This window comes from Asterias rubens, chromosome 7 (genome assembly GCF_902459465.1).
Source record: "Asterias rubens chromosome 7, eAstRub1.3, whole genome shotgun sequence".
Classification (NCBI taxonomy): Eukaryota; Metazoa; Echinodermata; class Asteroidea; order Forcipulatida; family Asteriidae; genus Asterias; species Asterias rubens.
In genome coordinates, this window is record NC_047068.1 from 2,982,945 (window position 1) to 3,003,428 (window position 20,484).

The window sequence follows — 20,484 nt, forward strand, 5'->3', positions numbered from 1 at the left end:
AGCAATAAAGATGAAAAACTGGAACACAGGAATACCGGTAATGCACAGTTGACGAAGAGTCAACACAAAATTGAAGACTGTGGCTTGAAACTATATGCAAAGCAGAGCAGATAAACTTCTGGAAGAGACTGTTCAAAAGTCTGACTCGTGGAAAGGAGAAGATGAACGTGGCGTCAGAAAGTAGGAGCACACCACTGAAGGAAAACCGATGTCTTAAAGCATATAATGTGAGACCGTAAAGTCATTTGCAGAAAAAGAGGAGGTGATTTCCAGCACAGATAAACAGCAGGAACAGGATGGTAAATAAGGCAAGTTCGATGACTTGTGGCAGGTAAAAACCGCTGCTACCAACTGTAGTATATTCTGCAAGTTGGTGCTGATTGGAGACTCCTTCGGTCAAATAGCTCCTGTTCACCATACTTTTGTAGTGCCAAGAACAAGCCACATCACTTTTGCTGATAGAGCCTTCTCGGTATATGGACATAAACTCTGGAATAAACTTCACAATCACGGCACAGCATCCTTCAACACATTCAAGGCACTTCTGAAAGCCCCACTTGTTTCAGGAGGCCTACAGGTCTTTTGCCTGAACCTTTAGCGTTCAAATAATCAGCACAAAGCACAAATTTATGACATAGTTTGGGTTACTTTTTATTTATTCTGTGCCTCAGCGCCTTTGAGCAAACTTTTGATATAGGCGCTATACAAATTATGTTTGATTGATTGATTGATTCATTATGATATGATGGGTGCTAATTGAGCACAGGGAGGGGCGTCAATCCGTCTTGAAAGATCGGGGGGGGGGTAACATTTACGGTGTGGGGCCCGCTTTAGGGCCCGGGATTTTCTTTTAGGTCGTAGATGCTCTCTGGTACAATCTAGGGAGTCTGAGGGGGTGATGTGGCCACTCTCAGATGTTGGAATTTAATGCATAATATATGAACAATTTGCATTCTAGATGCTCTGTGATGCCATCTTTGGTCAATAAGAGGGCAAACAGAACGGAACAGAACATATTAAGCCTTCAAAATTTTAGCAGCAGCAGAACCTTTTGAGTTAACAGCATCAAGTTCATGTGCGGATCTATGACACAAGTTTTAGGGGACCAATCTGTCAAAGAGTGAGCATGCAAGTGCGAATCCTTTACACCATGGGGCCGGACCCGCTTAAGGGCCAGGGAATTTAGGGCTCACATTATCACTTGTATCATGATATTATTTTCTCCTTAATTGTATTAGTCAATCGACTAAACAACATTTTTAATTCTATTTTCAAGTATTCTATTTTGTGTGTGTTGTATTTTATGTTTTGTTTTCTGCTCTGGGCCTCGGAATAGGGTATTGTACACTAGATAGATGGCGCATTATAAATGCATTATTATTATTATTATTATTATTATCATTATTGTTATTATTTAGTATTTATTGTTTATGTACGTATACGATGGTTGATCGCGTACGTACACAATAAATTATGTGTACGGTCCTGATAATTTACCATGTAAATAATTTATCGTGTAGGGGGCCTACAACAAGATAGTAATTATAATATATATCGATAAGTAGGTCGGAATTGTCGTGTGCAGCACCGGTATGTACGTAAACCATAAGATTTAGAAATTTGTTTCATTATATATAAAAAAAAGAAAGATGTTTGTTCATTTTGCCGGCAATAGTTTACCTCAAAAACAAAACAACAACTTCGTTCTCTCATTCAATCTCTACTAGGTACTATTATCGACGTGGGATCGAACAAAGTAAACACACCAACCTGGCTACGAGAGTGAAAACGGTGATCTTGGTGATCCAAGATGGCGGATATAAACAGGACAAACTCGCCTATGAATTTGTACAGGGAAGATATTTTAGACACGAAAGAAGAACTTGATAAGGCAAGAGAAAAATTGATCGGAGAGCAGAGGAAAAATGCACGTATCCTTCATCAATATGAACTTTATTTCAAGTAGAATTGATTCAGCAAAACCTTGCATTACAGCCGCAGATTGAAGCCGCTCCCGTGCGACCGATATTGCAACTGTGCGAGTGTACTTAATCTATTTCGTGATAAAAATTGCTCAAAGCTTGTTTGATCATTTGATTGACTGTAAACTAGTATAATGCGCAAACACGCTATGTGACCAACACTATGTCTTGCCAATATAGGTTATAAACAGCTGAAAAAGGCCTGCCCTACAACAAATAGATAGGCCCAGGCCTATTTAAATTAAATAAATAGTCACTTTCCAAAATCACTTTTATTTTTCATTTAAAATAATAAAAAAGTATGATTTATTAATATGAATGATTGATAAAGGTATGACTGAGTAAAATGGTGTGAAATAAGGTTCTAATTAAATTGTTTCTAACTATAAATTAAGCTCATACCTCAGGTTCAGGGCATGATTAGATAGGGGAGTCTCTCTCTCAGGGTCTACGTGTCAGGACTCAGGAATCCATGTAGTTGCGATAACGTAACCCTCCTGCCGACACGCCGTCGGCAGGAGGGTTACGTTATCGCAACTTGAATCTATGGCGGTGTGCCATAAATCCATGGCTGGCCATCACACTCAAATCCAGTTGACATGGAGATGACAACCAACATGTCGTTACCAACAGTACTGGATTTATTTTAAACTGAGTGATGGATGTTTGTTGATTGGATCAGGAGCCCAATCAGCCCATCATCAATTTATTCAAAACAAACTAACCTTAGTTTAAACAAATCCGTCTTGTGAAGTTGTGGTAGAATCCAGAGCCGTAAGAGATATAGTTTCCACCACTTTCAAATAGATTTAGCCAGTTTGTGTATTAAAAAAAAGCACGGGTATCTGGGATCTGTATGCTACTGTACAAACTCCATACAAGACCTCCAAGTCGCAACTCTCTCAATACACCGTTCTGGTAGAGTCATGTTCCCTTTTAGAGCACTCAAAACAAATTGACTATTTTTAACATTAAATGCAATTCAGCTTTTCCATGAGAAGTAATGTGTGCGTTGAAACCTTAACAGTTCGGGGGATACAGCTTTTCTTGTTGGCAGTATAGAACGTGTGAATGAAAGAATAGCCACTTTAGACAGAGAGCTTCAGGATTTCTCGGAGCTGGTGATTGAGAGCAAAGCAACGAACGTCCCTGAAGATGTTCTTCTCCTGTCCCCTCGATTTCAGAAGGGTCCGCAAAAAGGTAAATCAATGGCTTTGAATCTTTGTATCGTTCCCAAATGAAGTTGGGCCTGGCCCAACTACTACTAGACTAGAGTACAAGTATGGGATGGTACTTTCTCTTTTCATCATGAAAAACAGAAACCTATTTTGGATTTAAAAGGAAAAAGGTCTCTGACCCAAAGAAAGCCATTCAACTATCAATTAAATTAAATTATTAATTAAAGTACTGATTGTGTATTTTAAAAGTTTATATGTATGATTACAAAAAATACGCTTTTTAAAATTGAAGACCAAACCAGAAAAATAAAATAAAAATAAAACAATCATATTATGCAGGAGCAGCTGTGATATTTGCATTATATGAATATTCATATTGAAGGTTTTACGGGCTTAAAGTTATTAAAACAATGTGTTTAATTTTTTTTTTAAATAAATAAAGATGGCACTTGTGCAATAGGCTCCCTATGTAAATTTTTTTTTAATGAGCTCAAATATTATTTCTAATAGCTATTATTTTTTTTTACTATTTTTTTATAGGGTTTCAGTAGTTTTGTTTTACTTAATAATTTGCCAGACTTGGAAATTGCTCTTTTAAAATGCAAGGCCATTTGCCTTTTTTGTGTTCTCCTTGTGCTGTGTGGACGACTTTCTGTAATGCTTTTATTGCTTGCTCATTTCTTGCAGTTTCTCGTAAGTTTGGCAAACTCCTTCTCTGCAACCTCCGCTTGCTAGCTTTTTTTGTGATGTGTGTGCATTGATTGTGCATACTTTCTGGTAACAAGGCTTGATTGTCTATGCTGTGATTGGTTTTAGCTCACTTTCCTTGAACTTAAAGGGGCAGTATGCATCCAATTTAAAGTGATGATGCACTCACTTTCTAAAGATGGAGTCAGATCAGCTTTCCTGGGTCTACCCCGCGGTGCTCACTCGGGTGAGCCCCTGACAAGAGCTAATCGAACGATCACTCACCGCTCTCGTAGTGGCGTCATGTACCTTGGGCCAGCCCCCAAGTGACCCACTCCACCAGCAGGGCACTAGGGGCTGACCCGGGTGAGCCCCTGGAATGACGTCAAAGCTATTCGAAGGCACCAGGGGCAGACCGTGGTCGACCCAGGAAAGCTTAACGAACGCACCCAATAGCTTTATGAGTCAGATTAAACTCCCTTCCAGCCTCAGTACAGTTACAGTGGTTTGGATGTGAGAAAACAAAGTCAATTCTTAGAATGGAAGAGTCATGAATTGTATTAAGAGTGGGCATCAAAGCCTTCTATTGTATGCATTTACTGCCCCAAAGTTTATCATAGCCCTGTGCATGCTTGTAAGATAAAGTTAAGGTGCCCAACCCCGTAGATTTTAGCTACTATACGTCTAGGTGCAAGAATGTTTTAGTCAATAGTGTTATAAAACACTACATTTTGACCCTAGAGAAAGGCTTCACATATTTACAATATGTTTGATAAGTGAAGTGGTTGTAGTACATAGAGTTATGTATAAGAACTAGAGGGCGCACTGGTGGGCACAAACGCGACGGGACCGCAAGGAGACATGCGCGCCATTCTGTACGCGCGTTGAATATGAACTACACGTTGGAGTTTGTGTTTATTGAACACTTTATTTGTTTTGTCAACTTACAAAATGGCCGCACAAACACACCCTGCACGATGCCTGTTTTGTCAACTTAGAAAAATGGCCGCCTGCGCGCATGCTGGTCACGTATGTAGGCCAGTGCGCCCTCTAGCTCTTATATATAACTCTATGTTGTAGTAACGTAACAGCTGTGAGCTGGAGTGGGAAGTTGGATCATTGGCTTTGTGCAGTCCCCACAAGAATGTTAGAGCCAAAATTCATAACTATTGCCCAATCTTGCACCAAGACGAATTCCCAAGTTGTATCTGTGAAAATATCGTGTGTTGTTGATCGTTCATTTTTTCTGTCCTCTTTTCTTGATAGTTTGATTTCTGTGAATGCATGCATGGGCTGTAGTCTAGCTAGTCTTGATTGGAGACACTTTTGTTGTTGTATTACTGTACATTGACTGGTGCAGAGGCTGGCTCGGAGATCTGTTGTCCAGTGATTCGAGTTGCGATAATCTTAATAATATACAACATTATTAGGCGCTTGATCAAGCCAGGAACACCGGGGAAAACTATTGGCAACTAGGTTTAAAAAGTTAATGTCGCTGATCAAGACTACAGTAAAGCATGCGATGTACCAAATGTATTGCTTTGTTATATAGCCCCCTATGTTAAGACTTTCCTTCTTTACGCCAAGCATGTTTGTGTCGATGTTTACCTCCGTGACTTGTTCTAATGAACCAATTAGCTGAAACTATAGTAATGTAGTGATTGAGCAATATTGCAGGGGGGTTTCATCTAGCCTTTCTTGGAAAAGTTATTTTCATCATCATTGTGTGGTTTCATCGAATCTTGGGTGGAGTTTTTTACTGTACTTCTTCTGTTTTTTAATCTTCATTGTACTGTATATTTTCATTTACAACCTCGAGTGGTGTATTCATGGTACACTCTATTATTTTAAACTGGAGAAAAGTGTCTCTAATGACGCTTGTAACTTTTGTAAGATTTCATTCTTGAATTCCAAGGAAATGAAGAAAAACTTTAGGGGTTAAGATTGAAATATTGACAGTTTAACATTAAAAATAATAAGAAATAATTGTAAGGTTTAACTTTTGAGAAATGATAGCCTGTGGCTCTCATTTATAGCTCAAATTGTTGGGAAAAACCCACAAGACAAGTTAACAAGTTCATAATAAAAACTGTAAAAGAGAAAATTGTGAATTTCTGTAGGAGCTTTTCAATGGGCGTCATTAATAAATAATACCAAAACTTAGGCCTGTTCATTCATGAATTGAAGATTGGAATTTTTTACAAATGGATTCGGAGTCTCAAAGATCATTGCCTTATTTCAGTGAGCTATTTGAGGATTCAAACCAATCAATCACAAAAAAAGGTTTAAATGCAAAGATAATTTACTTTCCAAGCTGTCAGGAATCAGTAGTTTTGACTGCTGCAATTTTCCACGTCCACAATAAAAAGTTATTCCCTGCTGACTGAATACATGTATGTTGATTGGATTACTTCTTTTGGAACAACACCTGTTAACTTAAAGACACTGGACACTATTGGTAATTGTCAAAGACCAGTCTTCTCACTTGGTGTATCTTGACATCAAATTTGAGCTCAATTGGTCGTCGAAGTTGCGAGATAATAATGAAAGAAAAACACTCTTGTCTTACAAACTTGTGTGTTTCAGATGCTTGATTTCGAGTCAAACTCAATTCTGAGGTCTTAAAATCAAATTCATGGAAATTTTCTTCTTTCTCGAAAACTACGTCACTTCAGAGGGAGCCGTTTCTCACAATTTTTTGTACACTATCAACAGCTCTCCATTGCTTGTTACCAAGGAAGTTTTTATGCTCACAATTATTTTGAGTAATTACCAATAGTGTCCAGTGCCTTTAAGGTGGTGCTGTCAGTGACTTGTCCGATAACCTATTCATCTTGTGAAAGACATTTTCATTGGTTTATTTTTCATTAGGTTATGTCGTCTAACCAATCAAAACAGCTTTGGTTGCAGTGTGGTTCTTGCAGTGGCTTTCTGGTGTGACTGATCATTATTTCAACCACGACTAACCAAATAAATCATCACAACAGTGCAAGAATATTGTATAAGCCTGGCCCCAAATTCATGTTCAAAGCAGTTTAGCAGATACTGCTGCTTAGCAAGCTTCTTTGCTAAGCAAAAAATCAGTGGGATACCAGGATGTCGGCTGGTAACATGTTGTTGCTAAGCAACATTTTATTTGTTATGCAAGTTAGCCCTAAACAAGGCTAAAAGTCACTAAAGGGTTTCAAGATTTTAAGTTGGTATGACACTGTTCTAGAATTACAAAGGTCTTGGGTTCGAATCCCACCCAAGTAATATGCCTTTGATTTTTGTTTTCACAGAACTCAGGCAAGTACTGAGTATACAGTGCTAACACACATCGATGTACATGGGTAAAAACCAAATAAACCACTCAAAGTTGTTGTGCTTACAGAGTTTATGAAATTGAGCCAGATGAAGTGACTGCATTCCTGTAAGGAAGGGCGAGGCATTTTTACATTGATAAAGGGCACCTTTATGAGAGAAACGCAATTGAGTCCACTGGAATATTTCAAGGGCACAAAGGCAATCAGTCCACCCACATTCACACTCGGTAAACAAAAATCTTGCACTGATGTAATGATCATTGCACCCATTGTTCATAACTTACTAACAAAAAAATCCCTCTCGCCCATCTGATTTGGGGCTGATGAATAACATCTCTTTTTTTTTGCAAACATCGGTGGATATTTTATTTCCCTAAACAGCTTCCGATGTCAAGGAACTCAATCAGTTCGCTGGGGTCTATGCCGCTAAATCCAGTAAGATTTCTTTTAGACTAAAAATAAACAAAATGCTCCTTAATCTTGTGTATAATTGAGTTAGAGATGTGGTACAGCATTGGTTTTGTTTTCAGTCAAAGAGAGAGTTTTTTATGTGGGAATTCTGGTCTAATTAAATGTTCACAGGTCATTTATTTGAAAGGTTTTATGAACTAGTTTCCCCCCTCCTCGGTCTGTTCGCATATTACCAGTAAGAAAACATTTCAGATTTAAACTCTAGCCCAGCATGTGTTTATCTGGTTCCCTTATCCTACAAAATACTCCACTCTGCAGGAAACTCAACACCTAAACGTATTGGACTTGGATAAAAACTTCATTCTGGTTTGTTAGAAGTGAAAGTTCACCCAAACAATTCAAAGCCACTCTTGGCAAGGGGCTACAAAGAGAAATTATACCAAATGAAAATAACTCGCCGGGAATTGTAGGAAGGAGGGAAGTTATAACTTGATATTTGATACACAGACGTCAAATCCCCTGAAGGTGATCCCCCAGCTGCCGCTTCCAAGGTCCGTAAACTTGTCCGTGATCCCTGACCACACAAAAGCTAACAGGCATATCGCTCCTGACTGGCACCCCTGAACAAAGCTATAGGCCTATTTTACAAAATAGGAAAACTGCCAACATACGGCTTAATGCTCAGTTGGTAGAGCGCCAGCACATTACACCAGAGGTTGTTGGTTTATTTTTGTCTTTGTTCAACCCCAAATTATTTACAGTTGTCACAGTCAGTTTACCTTGTGGTTTAAAAACATTCAAAATAAAAACAGGGACACTTTCAAACTGAATACAAGGAAAACACTTGATGATCTCTTTCTACTTGACCAGTGCTGTACCCCCAGCATGGCATATGATTTAATGATGCTAATCATTTTAACTTCTACATTTCAGAATGGATTAATTTTAACTGTTGACTTGCATGTGGTTTTTTAATTTAAATTTAATCAATCAATCAACTTTAAACAGAGCTAACGTTTCTGCAAGCTGGCTGAGTATATGCATGCTTCTAATATTGTATGTTAATTTAATATGCTAATTATTAAAATTACCTTCTCAAAGAATTAATATTACCAAAACATGTGTATCTAAGAGCCATAAAATGCCAATTTGGCCTTCATAACAAGGTTTTTGTTGTTGAAATTTGACAATGATTGATAAACTTTCTAACCATTGTTGTTTGCATGTAAGTAACTCCATTAAGTCTTTTGTTAAAAAACATTGTAATTACAATTTTTAATTTGTAATTTAACTTTGACCAGTGTATTAATAACTTGAAGGTTATTGAAACCCTCCTACTGTCTGACAATTCAACAAATGTTATAATAATAAATATTAATATCACCCTTCTGGATGTGAGACTAGGCCTGGAACTTATCGAAACACTCGGAGGCCACGGTCTCCATTGCCCCTGGTCTTGGCCTTGGTGCCCCTTCAACAAATTTCCTATAGACTTATAGATTGTTTTCAATGGAAGTGCCCTCTGTTTAAAATGATAATGGCCCTGCCCTTTCAAAGATGAAATACGAGGGGTGGGTTTCACAAAGAGTTAAGACTAGTCTTATCTCGAGTTAGGACGAGTTGCTCCTCCTAACTTAGGACTAGCTATACGTTTTTGATATCTCTTAGGACTAGTCCTAAGTTAGGACTTGTGAAATCCACCCCATGCCTGTGAGTTACATTTATTGTCATTGAGATCTATTACCTTACACACAAAAGGAAGTGTATGTAACGCATGTTATTTGGAAGCAAAGTCTACTCATCTTTTATGACAAATCTACTAACTGTACCCAGCATGCTTTTATTTTATTACATTTAACATAATTTATAAACAGTAGGCCTAACTGTCCTAAAAAAAATGGCTTCAACTTGGAGATGAGTTTGGGTTGTAAGTGAAATGGTAAGAAAGTCATTTCAATTACCCGGTTTTAGTGTTCCCATAATTAGCATAATCCTCCAATTATTGTTTTTGCTGGTCAAGCAATTTCAAAGACTATTAAAAACTGAAATATGGATTAGGATTTGAAACTTTGCATGGCGGAAATATGATAAAGTAAGGTTTGTGGGAACACCATGTAGGCCTAATGACAATAAATGAATTGGTTCTGAAAAGACTGAACCACCCCAACTCATTTAGAGATTGTCATTACATTGGTGTTACCGCAAACCTTACTATGTTGTTATCAATGTTCAAAGTTTGTTTGCGAGGTCATTTTTTTTAATTGCCAATCGAAAACCGATGTCGGGACATAATTTTAAGTTTAACACTAAGCAAAATTTGTGGGGAACCATCAACAAATAGCAGAATTTATCAAGATTAGGCCTACCTGTCATAAAAAAATGGTTTTAACGCGGAAATGAGTTTGGGTTATAATTGACATCGTAAAAAGTAATTTTTATTGCCTAGTTGCATTGTTCCCATAATCAGCATGACCCTCCAATTATTGTTTTTGCTGGTCAAGCAATTTCAAAGACTATTAAAAACTAAAATATGGATTAGGATTTGAAACTTTGCAAGATGGAAATATGATAAAGTAAGGTTTGTGGGAACATCATGGTATGACAATATCTAAATGACTTGGGGGGGTTCTGAAAAGAACTGTTGAACCACCCCAACTCATTTAGAGATTGTCATTACCTGGTGTTACCGCAAACCTTACTATGTATAATATCAATGTTTAGTTTGCGAGGTAATTTTTTTAAAAATTTGGCAGTTGAAAACAGATGTCTGGACATAATTTTAAGTTTACGCCACTAAGCAAAACTTGTGGGGAACCATCAATAAGCAGTGTCATCTACATGGTGTATTGGTTAGTGACCCATTTCTGTTTAGCAAGATTTGTGTGCTTAAATGGGCTTGCTGAAAAATAGGCCGGTAAACTATCCCTTTTTTTTCATGAGAATGTTCTAATTATGTAACCTTAGCCGGTCTGTTTTCAGGTCCGAAATCGTGTCGTGTGACTTATTTTATTTTTTTAGGAGAGAGCTGATATTGCAGGAGTAATTGTTACCCCATCTCTAGTTTCAGTTATTTGAGACAAAAAAAACAAGACTTATTGAAAGGTTATCCAGCAATTGTCCCAAAGTAACCGAAGATCTTATCAAAAAAATATTAGTTAGCCTTGGAGATATTCCCCGGCAGGGTCGACATGCGAGACTGTTTCACCCTCGAGCAAGGGTTGATACTGGAGACTACATACTGCCTCCTGTGTTTGTAGAAAGTGATCACTGCGGATACTCAAGCGGTTTGAGGCTATGAATTTTTGATGCCACATCAAGAAGATGTAGTGCTGGACTTTTTTTAAAGACGGGAAATTGGAGTAAATGATGTTGTGCCTTAATGAGTGGGTTTTTATTTGTGCAGGGAAATCAGGCGGATGAAGTAAAGTTATACTTGTTGTAATCTGTTGTTATTAATTGTTTTGTGAGGAGAGTTTACAGGAGGGGGGTGTGGAGGGGGTTAGAAGTGAAATTATTCATTTGGTTTGTGGTGTTGGGTGCAAACATATGACAGGGCTGTATCCTTCGTTTCTGAAAAGGGCAAGGGCACCAAGGCAATTTCTCCATGGTGAAGGGCACCCTATGATGAAGTTGTAAATTTCTACTGGAGCATTTCAAGGGCACCAAGGCAATGACCAGGGGACACGGAGGCAATCGCCTTTGTTGCCTCCATGAAGTAGCAGGCCTGATCTGATTTTAAAGGGGGCAATTAATACGTGTTTTTTTTATGCGCAAGTTTGTTATTTTAGGACTGTTATGGACTGGTTTACTCTTGACAAAGTAAACCGACTCAGACAGCCCACATCTGATTTAATTCTAAATTAAAGTTGTTGATCTGAGAATCGTATGATTGTGATTTTATCAAAATTAGCAGTTGATTTTCATGCATTTACTCACAGAACCGTCCCAACAAATGTTATTCTTGATCCCGATATGATTTAACACTTGTTTTCCTAATTGAAACAGAGGATCATGATTATTTGTTCATTATTTTTCAAGATGAAGAAAATCAATTATTGACCTGAATTGGTAATGTAATAGGGTAGGTTCTGTGGTCACCAAATTAAACCTTCACTCCCAGAGAATAAAACATTTGGGTAAAACATCACAGCTGATATCACATATATATTTATCTAGGCCAACGTCATGTCACAAACTTGCGAGTGTTCTAATTATCTATACTTTCTTTTCCCCGGTATGCGTGTAGCGCTGGTAAAGGTCGTCACGCCTAAGCTGAAACACCTCTCTAAAATCAACGAGTCAAGTAGAAAGGTGGGAGAAACAATTTAGACGGAACACCTGTTTCTTTGAAGTCATTTTAATTTTGTTTTTAAAGGCACCGGACACTATTGGTAATTACTCAAAAATAATTGTTAGCATGAAAACTTAATATTGATAATGAGCAATGGAGAGCTGTTGGTAGGGATAAAAAAAATTTGAGAAACGGCTCCCTCTGAAGAAGGGACGGAGTTGTTGAGAAAGAGGCAATTTCTCACTCAAGTATTAAAAGACTTCAGCTGAGGTGTGAAGTCTTACTTAAGCATCTGAAAGCACACAAATGTGTGCGATGAGAATGTTTTATTCTTTCAACATTCTCTTGCTACTTCGATGAACAATTGAGTCCAAATTTTCACAGGTTTGTTATTTTTATACATTTGTTGGGATACAGAAAGTGAGAATGCCTTTAGGTCCAGTGCCTTTATTAATAACTGTACTTTTCTCCAGTTGCTTCGAGACTTGTCTGTTTGACGATGCATACTATAAAGTTAGTTTCTGCTTGTCATTTTTTATTGGCTTGAGTATTGAATTCTGTCACACTAATAATTGAACTGGAACTCTATTAAGGTCAAATATAAATTTTGTATTTGAATTTGTCAATAAATATCCAAAGATGTCACATCCAAAGATGTCACAATAGTTTGGGCCGCTACATTTGTAGTTCATTCCTGAATCTCCATGGATTGATATTAAATTGTTAAGTTAATATTAATAATTGTTGTATATTTTTCAGATTACAAAGGATAAAGGTGACACTAAGCCTAAACTTGTTGAGGTAAGATGATATTATGGTCAAATGTGAGTTGGGCAGTGGTTGATTTAAATTAACCTTAAAGGTTTCTGAGACTGTCTAAAGCCGGCCTCAGGTCGACCCTGCGTCAACAACAAAACGGTCTGCGACTGACTTTTCAGGATCACAATGCGCCTGAGCTAAGACCATCGGGAACTGATCGGTTCCGAGACAATGTTGGGCACTTTCTGAGACAGCCTTAGACAGTTTCCGAGAAGACCTTAGACAAGTGCTGAAGATTTCTCCTCGATTTAGTTATTTCATTTTACATGTAATTAAATTTTGTAGAATAAGGGAATCAATGTGTGGTGAAGAGGTGTTCAACTAGTGGTTTAAACCCGCCGAGGCCTGGTTCTTGATAATTTTACCGAGACGAAATCCCATTCATAAATACCTTTTTGGTCAAAAGACATCAACACTTTGTGGTCAAAAAGTAAAATAAATGCAAAAATTGTAATTGTTCAATGATTTCTTTCAACACAACACCCCTCCAGCTATGAAATGGTAAGGCCCTCAGGTAAACAACTCCTAATAAGGAGATTTCTGTGTGCATCGCGCGTATCGCGTGATGTGGCACAACTGCTCAGCCAATGCTCTCGACCAATAGGAATGAAGAAACTGTCTTATAAGCACAGGTGCAAACTCGCGTGTCACGCCCATGTTTCAACACTTTTTACTGGTGTTATATTATCCGTTCAAACACCCACACGTGATGCCCTCCCGACCAATCAGAATGGATAAACTGTCGTAGGTATTTATGAATGTACATTCTAAAAGCCTGTTACCTTCATTCATTTTTCAATTCATTTCAAAGGACTAATGTTGATGTGTTTATAAAAAAAATGATATAAATAGTGAATATAAAGCAAGACAGTTCTCTAAAGAGCAACATCTATCCGGCAAGTAGATACACATGGTGTTACCTCAAACCAAATCTACATTGATTCCTTTAATTTTAGACACAATTTTAATTAAAAACTTTGTCATATTACCTTGTCTTTAAAACGGTGATAAAACATGGCGCCAACTATAATGAAATACTGGCAGTTGCACACTGTAATAAACAGACGTACATGAAGGTTTCCGATGCTGACAAGTTGTAATGAATTGCAGGAGCCTTTTGAAGGTGTCTGCCACCTGTTTCTCAACGACACTGAGGAATCGTAACTTAGAAAATGCGATGAATGATTTAGCTTGTTCAATAAATGTTTTATGCTCACAGAGAGCTACGAGTGAAAAAGCTGATTTATATTTTGCTGTGTTCTTGTAGTAATAATTATTATGATACAAGGGTCTTACTACGTGGATGATGTGATTTCTTTTTTTGTATATTTTTTTTAAATAAAAAATAAGATCAAATTGATAAGAAAATGAATATAAAACCATTTGGTTCACCCCATATCGCAGAGTGTATTTCACAGGTTAGCTCGGAAATTAGGTCGTTCACCATGGAGTTGCATTGTTACGTCAACCATTTTCATACAGTACCAAAACCAACATTGCACCAAACTTATTCAAGTATTATTTCAGGCCTGTATGCTTCGTTTTTGAATGGGCGAGTGCCCCAAGGTGTTTTCTCCTTGGTAAAGGGCACCCTATGAGGAATTTGTACATTTCTACTGTGAGCATTTTAAGGGCACCAAGGCAATGACCAGGGGGCATCGAGGCAATCGCCTTCATTACCTCCGTGAAGTATCGGGCCTGTTTTATAAACGTTTTCTTATCTTTTCTGATAACATGGATGTAGCTTCATCAGTACGCTGGTTATGACCCCCATCAGCTCACCTCCTTGCCAGACCTAGAGACAATGACCATCATAAAGAGGGTGACAGATGCCCTGACGGGCCTTCAGATTAAGCCGCAGTACAGACAGGAATTCAAGAGACTCTTTTTCTCAAAGATGTCCGAGGCTGTTCTTGTCGTAAGTTTCATTTCTTGAAGTAGCTTTCAAACTTATCGGGACCATGTCACATGAGGCAATTTGCAGGCAACCTGTTCCAGGCAATCTCCAAGAAGAAAAATGCATTCACGTTTTGGGAGTTCACAAGTGTCCAACATCAATCAAAATTCACAATCAAAGATGCGCAAAAATCAAAATCACTGTCAATGAAACAAGTGGGTCTTTAGCAATGACTTGAAGGTTTCAAGTTATTTTGCTTTTTTGCAGCTATATATAAGGAGTGAATTCCACATTGTAATCTTGCAAAAAATAGTTAACGGCCTGATGTTTCAAACCTAGCAGAGTCTTTTTGTCGAAGGCTAAACAAAATTGTAATCTTGTTTCTTTTGCCGTTGTCGTGGCTAGGACACCTTCTGGTGGTTCTTCCTGCAGCGATACCATCCCAGCAAGAGAACCCAAGAGAGGATTTTCAACCGAGTTGCTCATAACTACATCAAGCTACTGCTGTTTGCAAGGAACCCTAAGTTCAGGGATGTCTTCTTCCAGGTCAGTTCCTGACTACCCTCATCAGTTTCCTCCCAATCCTGCCCCAAATTTGGCATGAGTTGCAGCTCTGCAGCCGACCCACCACGTTTTGCACGTCCCTAGTACAATCCAAGTACGACAGTTTAATTCCGTTTGCAGACGTCCTTCTTGTTTTAAGTATGTTGCCACTTCATCTAAATGCAGGACGGGATAGTCATCGGCTAAAAATGTTGAGTAGGCTCAAAGTTCTGGAGCACCATTCTGATCAAACCCGTCTGAGCCTGTCCCTAAATTTGGTAAACAGACCATGAATAGTTGCTGCATCCACTCCGGTTGCACACTGTTTTAGCCCGTTCGGCTACATTTTTCAGAATGTACTGAGAACGAGTTCGGTGTGATGGGGGTATAACTGTCTGTCAGAATTTCAAAATGTCGACACCACATTTATCTTTACAGGATTACAGCGACCTCCTAGCTCAGTCAATCTACAGCGCCTTCTGCGCTGCATTCCCCAACTCGTGGCGGCAATTTGACAATAACTTTAGGAGTGACCTTTGCACTCTGACCTCTCAGTGGGTGGACGGGACCAGACCGAGGCCAAGGACGTGGCTGAAGTGGAATTACTCGGGGCTGGAGCCGCAGAACATGAAGCGAGAGCAGTTCATGAAGACGGATAACAAGAAAGGTAAATTTACAAATCCCTATTAGTAGACCAACATGTCTCAGCTCTTCAGTCGCCTGACTAAGATTAGAGCAGGTTATTTGAAATGTTGGGACCAATTGAAAACTCAATCCGTCAGTGAAGTTAATAATGAGAAGTCCCCTTGCCTTGATCCACTAAGCTAAAGTAGTAGTCCCGGCCAATTTTTTCTAACTTCCGCCAAGGCAGTCGTTAAGAAGCATGACAGTTCTTTTCAGAACTTAGCTTTCTCCCAAAATGTTTCTGCAATAAAAACGTTTCTCAGATTGTGTATTTCAGTTATGGATTACTCTTCCTGCGTGGACAAAACCGCTTGACGTTTTCGTCGTTGCTAATGAAAACAACCGAACGGTTTCAAAAACCAAAGGTATACTTTGCCTTCAAGGTGTGGTCATCTTAATGGCAACACAGATCACAGGGAATTTTGCTGGCCATACAAACATTTAGTCATTATTTTTGAAATGAGTCTAAAAGAAACATTATAATTATTTTCATGTCATGGATTTCAAGGAGGTCTCTTCAACTTTGACATGCTGACACCAGAGAGCAGTAATCACTCCAACGCAAGCAAGACAACCGACTCGTCTGTCCCTCAACCACAGCTTCCACTGTCCCAACAACAAGTCAACGCCAAAAACAAGCTCCAATCACGGACATCAAGTGGCACGTCAGTGGCCACGACGGCCACGGGAGTCATCCCACAAGACTCTGATTTCATGTCGATCTCGACGGTAGCCCGGGCACAGCATGCCCCTCTCCCACTGAGAGGAGCAGGTAAAGGTACCGTAGGGAAATCCACGACAGGAGTGGGGAAAACCGGCGTGGTGATGAAGACCGGCGGACTGTTGCCGATTCGTGAGAACTCACTCGAGAATTCTGACATAGACAAGGCTCAGTTGAAAACAGGGAAGACAAAAGTTGCAAAGAATGTCAACAGGGGTAGGAAGGATCAAAGGAACGGAAACAATACCTCTAAGAACAATGGAGAGGGACTCAGGGCAAGCGATAGCGGTAGTAGACATACGCTGGAGGTACAGGCATCCAAGTCAACGACGCAGTCCTTTATAAGGCAGAGAAATGATGCAAAGGCAGTTGAGGTTCGTTTCAAATCAAATTTGCTTATACCAGAAAAAGAAATACTAAAATATGTTATTATTTTACTTATGAGTGAATTTTACCTAGACGGAGCCTGTAAGTTTTCTTAAAGAAAGGAATAGTCCTACATTTTGTCCAAACCTGGGGCCAAATTTGCTTAAGCATGAAAATGGCTCGCTTATTTTACACATGTTAATGGCAAACATTTCATGCCATATACATTGCTTATGACTGGTATTTAGCTGTTGTTTACTTAGCATAACAATTGAGTGGCGTCTTGGCCGGTAATCTGATTTTACCGAGTAAGGATTGTTTTGCTTTTAAAGCAAAATTTTGTGCTTAAACAGCTCTATGAAATTGGGCCCAGTATATTTCTGGTTTTGTACAGAGTCTGTAAACCTGAATTATAACATCGAGAAGGTTCTAGTTCTAGAGTAAAGGGGAACACAGGCCATCAAGCCATTTTTCAAGAATGTTCAAATTGACCAAATACCATCGCTGATGAAGTGTGTTGTGACCAATGGGAGACTTTCTGGGACGATAGAGGGCAGCAGACTTACCGGGTAAATCCATTGTTCTCAGAATTATGCGCATGTTCAGAACTGCGTAAACAATGGAAATTTACCCGGTATGTCTGCTGCCACCTAGCGTTGGAAAGTCTCCTATTCCAAACTCAAAGATCTTTAAATCAGGCACCGTCAGTTTCTGTTGCCTCTACATCCAACTCTTGTTTCACCCACAATTGGGGATTGAGCATTTCCTCACACTGGAACCAGTCTTATGGAACAAGCTACCCAATGACACTGGAAACATTCACTCTCTCAACACAATCCAAACTCACATTAATACAACTTCTGTTTACTGCAAGTTATTATCATTCCTGTTTAAGTGTAGTTTTCTGTAATAGCGATTGAAACTTTGTAGTATCTTTTCTGTAGCGCCTTGCAGGCCTGGAATTTCATCTTTGAACAAGTTTAAAAAGGGCGAGGCCATTTTCATTTTGCAAAGGGTACTTCCACTGGACCTTTCGAATGGCACCAAGGCCAAGACCAGGGGCAACGTAGGCCTGCATATGTAACTCCAGGTCTAGTCTTGAGTAATATTATATTAGAAAGTGCGATTTATAAGTTTGTATTCTTATTTTCTCCCATCATCCCCAGTCTCATCCCGTTGGTGAGGGCGCTACATTCTCCAAAGTGATGTTCAACAGTAGCGGACAGAGTCCTCTGGTCCTTCACTTCTTAAGACAGAAGGGCCTGGATCAGACGACCGGTATCGACAACCTCCTCAGACGAACCGAGATCAAGAAACTACCTCCATATCCTTTAGTGATGGTTGCAATCTGGGCGATCTGTTTAGCAAATTTCTTGGCTAAGCAACAAATGGCCGTGGTACCAGTTGCAGGAATTGTAACTGTATGGTGTTCTGGCTGGTTATTTTTGCTAAGCAAAAGTTGTTTGTGCTAATCAAGTTGTTGTGCTTACAGACTTTTGGGCCCTAGTGTGATATTTTTTAATAGATGTTAGTTTTACATAGGGATGAAGAATAAAAAAAAAGTATACGCTAACAACAATGTGTATTGAGCACTGCATACTTTCCCTGAGTTCTGTGAAAAAGCAACATACAATTATGTGCTTAGCAAAATGTTTGCGCTAAACAGCTTCAAGAAAATGATTGTTGTGCATACACATACTTTTCAACCATGTAATGAGAGCTTGCACCAACTAACTAAACAGAGCTTTCCAATACATTTGAAAGTATAACTCTAATTTCGAAATGATTTTGTGAACAGACTTGTATTAAAGTCCTTAACCTTTTTTTTTTGGTGCACGATGGACGCCCCGACCTACAGCCAGCTGATTCAAGACACTTTCCATTCTGTACGTCAGATGGATGAGAATTATCAACTGATGTACGAAGGCGGACAGAAAGACCATACACAGTTTCTTAAGAAACAGAGAAATGATCTACAGGAACACATGAGGTAAGAGATATTGGATGTTGGGGGGGGGGGAGGGGGGGGTTGGAGGGAGAGGAGGTGCGGGGATCTGTCTATGGTAAAGATGAAGAGCGCCACCAATTGTCCAAGCTTAAGACTCATTTATCAGCAGTTTACAGAAGGGCTGGGCTTAAATTTTGAATGCTGAAACGGCTGGATTTGGGATGGCATGAGATCTGCTTTAATAGTTCAGCCGTCAATTTCACCAAACTCTTCCTAACTTAGGATTAATCGTAGGACTTGGCATGAGTCCCAGCCTTGCACTGTAATGTGTAAAACCTTAAGATTAACCCCAAGTTAGGACTAGGTAGGCCTACTCGTCCTAACTTGAGATAAGATTAATCCTAGCGTTTCGTGAAATCGGCTGCTGGCCCTTGGGTGGATGTATTCATTGAGCTGCATTGAGTATTTTTTTGTTCTTGTCAATGAGGACTGGTTGGTAGAAAGTTTAGGGACAACTCAAACGCAGGAAAATCTGGTTAAATTGACAGCTGTTTTAAAAAGTTGGGTTTTCTAAAAGAAAAAATCCAACTTGTGATAATGTTGACATTTTTTAAAATTCATTAAAAGAAAATTCAGAACTTCAAGTCACGGAAATCATTTGAGAAGTTCAGATATCTGATACCTGTGATAAATCAATGAGTGGTTGTGGACTTACCCCGTCTAGTACTTATTAAACAAAGTAAGCCCTCACAAGTCTTCAATCGTACACCTGGGTGAAGAGAAGCAAATCATGGTTATTTATATATTCATTTGACAGACGGGAGGATTTGTTGATGGCACAGCCCAGAGAGGTCAAGAGGCTGAGTGATTTGCTGGTCTTGGAGTTACTGGTAAGTTATATAAACATTTGTTGGAATTTTAGACTCATTAATCAAAAAGAATTTGGGTGGAGCAAAAAGCAGGACTTGAATCTGCTCTACCGACTGAGCTATCTAACCCTAATGTTTAGGGTCTCCAGTCAGGAGATGTTCAAAGTGTTCACTGTTGTAATAAGCCTTTGAACAGAGCTTGCCTGTGTTCACGGATTCTGGTATAGGTCCTAGTTGTGTGTTTTGTATAATAAAGTATGAATTCCTTGTTTGTATTTGACCAACAGAAAGACCATGATGAAGTGAGTACGGGTGCCGCCCTGGCTGTGGAAGAGACCTTACTGCGCCAGGATCAGATCTATATGTAACAACATGAGGGCGACTGGGTGTCTGTGAGATAACTTAGGCTAATTCAAAAGTCACAGTCAAAGCCATTTAAGTCACACACAGGCCAACTAAGTTGTCCATATCTGGGCCCAATACCAATAAAGCCTGTAAACACAAATACTTGCTAAGCACAGAAAAGTATTGTCTAACAGAAACAGGTTACCAACCAAAATAACATTGTGACTGTGCTGCCCCACTCATTTTTTGCTAAGCAAAGAAATGTCATTCTCTGTCTAATAGCTTTATGAAATTGAGCCCTGATGTATAGACCCCTTGCGTTGGCCGCCATCTTTTATGTCAAGCAATGGAAATGTGTACACGCTATGCACCACTCTTGGCTAATGATGGTAGATCTATTTCATTGACCTCAGTAAGGCGGCTGTTTTGGGCTTGTGA

The 20,484-nt window shown here is 39.1% G+C and overlaps 1 protein-coding gene across 2 annotated transcripts; it reads left to right on the forward strand.

The window, feature by feature from the left end:
• Window positions 1-1,810: 1,810 nt before the first annotated feature.
• Window positions 1,811-20,250, forward strand: LOC117292987 (protein FAM227A-like). 2 transcript variants are annotated; one of them, XM_033775178.1, is made up of 12 exons: window positions 1,811-1,931; window positions 3,024-3,182; window positions 11,810-11,874; window positions 12,614-12,655; window positions 14,418-14,591; window positions 14,976-15,116; window positions 15,552-15,780; window positions 16,306-16,892; window positions 18,051-18,208; window positions 18,722-18,874; window positions 19,650-19,722; window positions 19,989-20,250. In XM_033775178.1, exons 1-12 carry the CDS (start codon window positions 1,811-1,813, stop codon window positions 20,067-20,069), a joined length of 1,983 nt encoding a protein of 660 aa, XP_033631069.1. In that variant the 3' UTR covers window positions 20,070-20,250. The 2 variants fall into 2 exon arrangements, with proteins under 2 accessions (XP_033631069.1, XP_033631070.1); XM_033775179.1 differs by having other exon boundaries at window positions 16,309-16,892.
• Window positions 20,251-20,484: the final 234 nt, after the last annotated feature.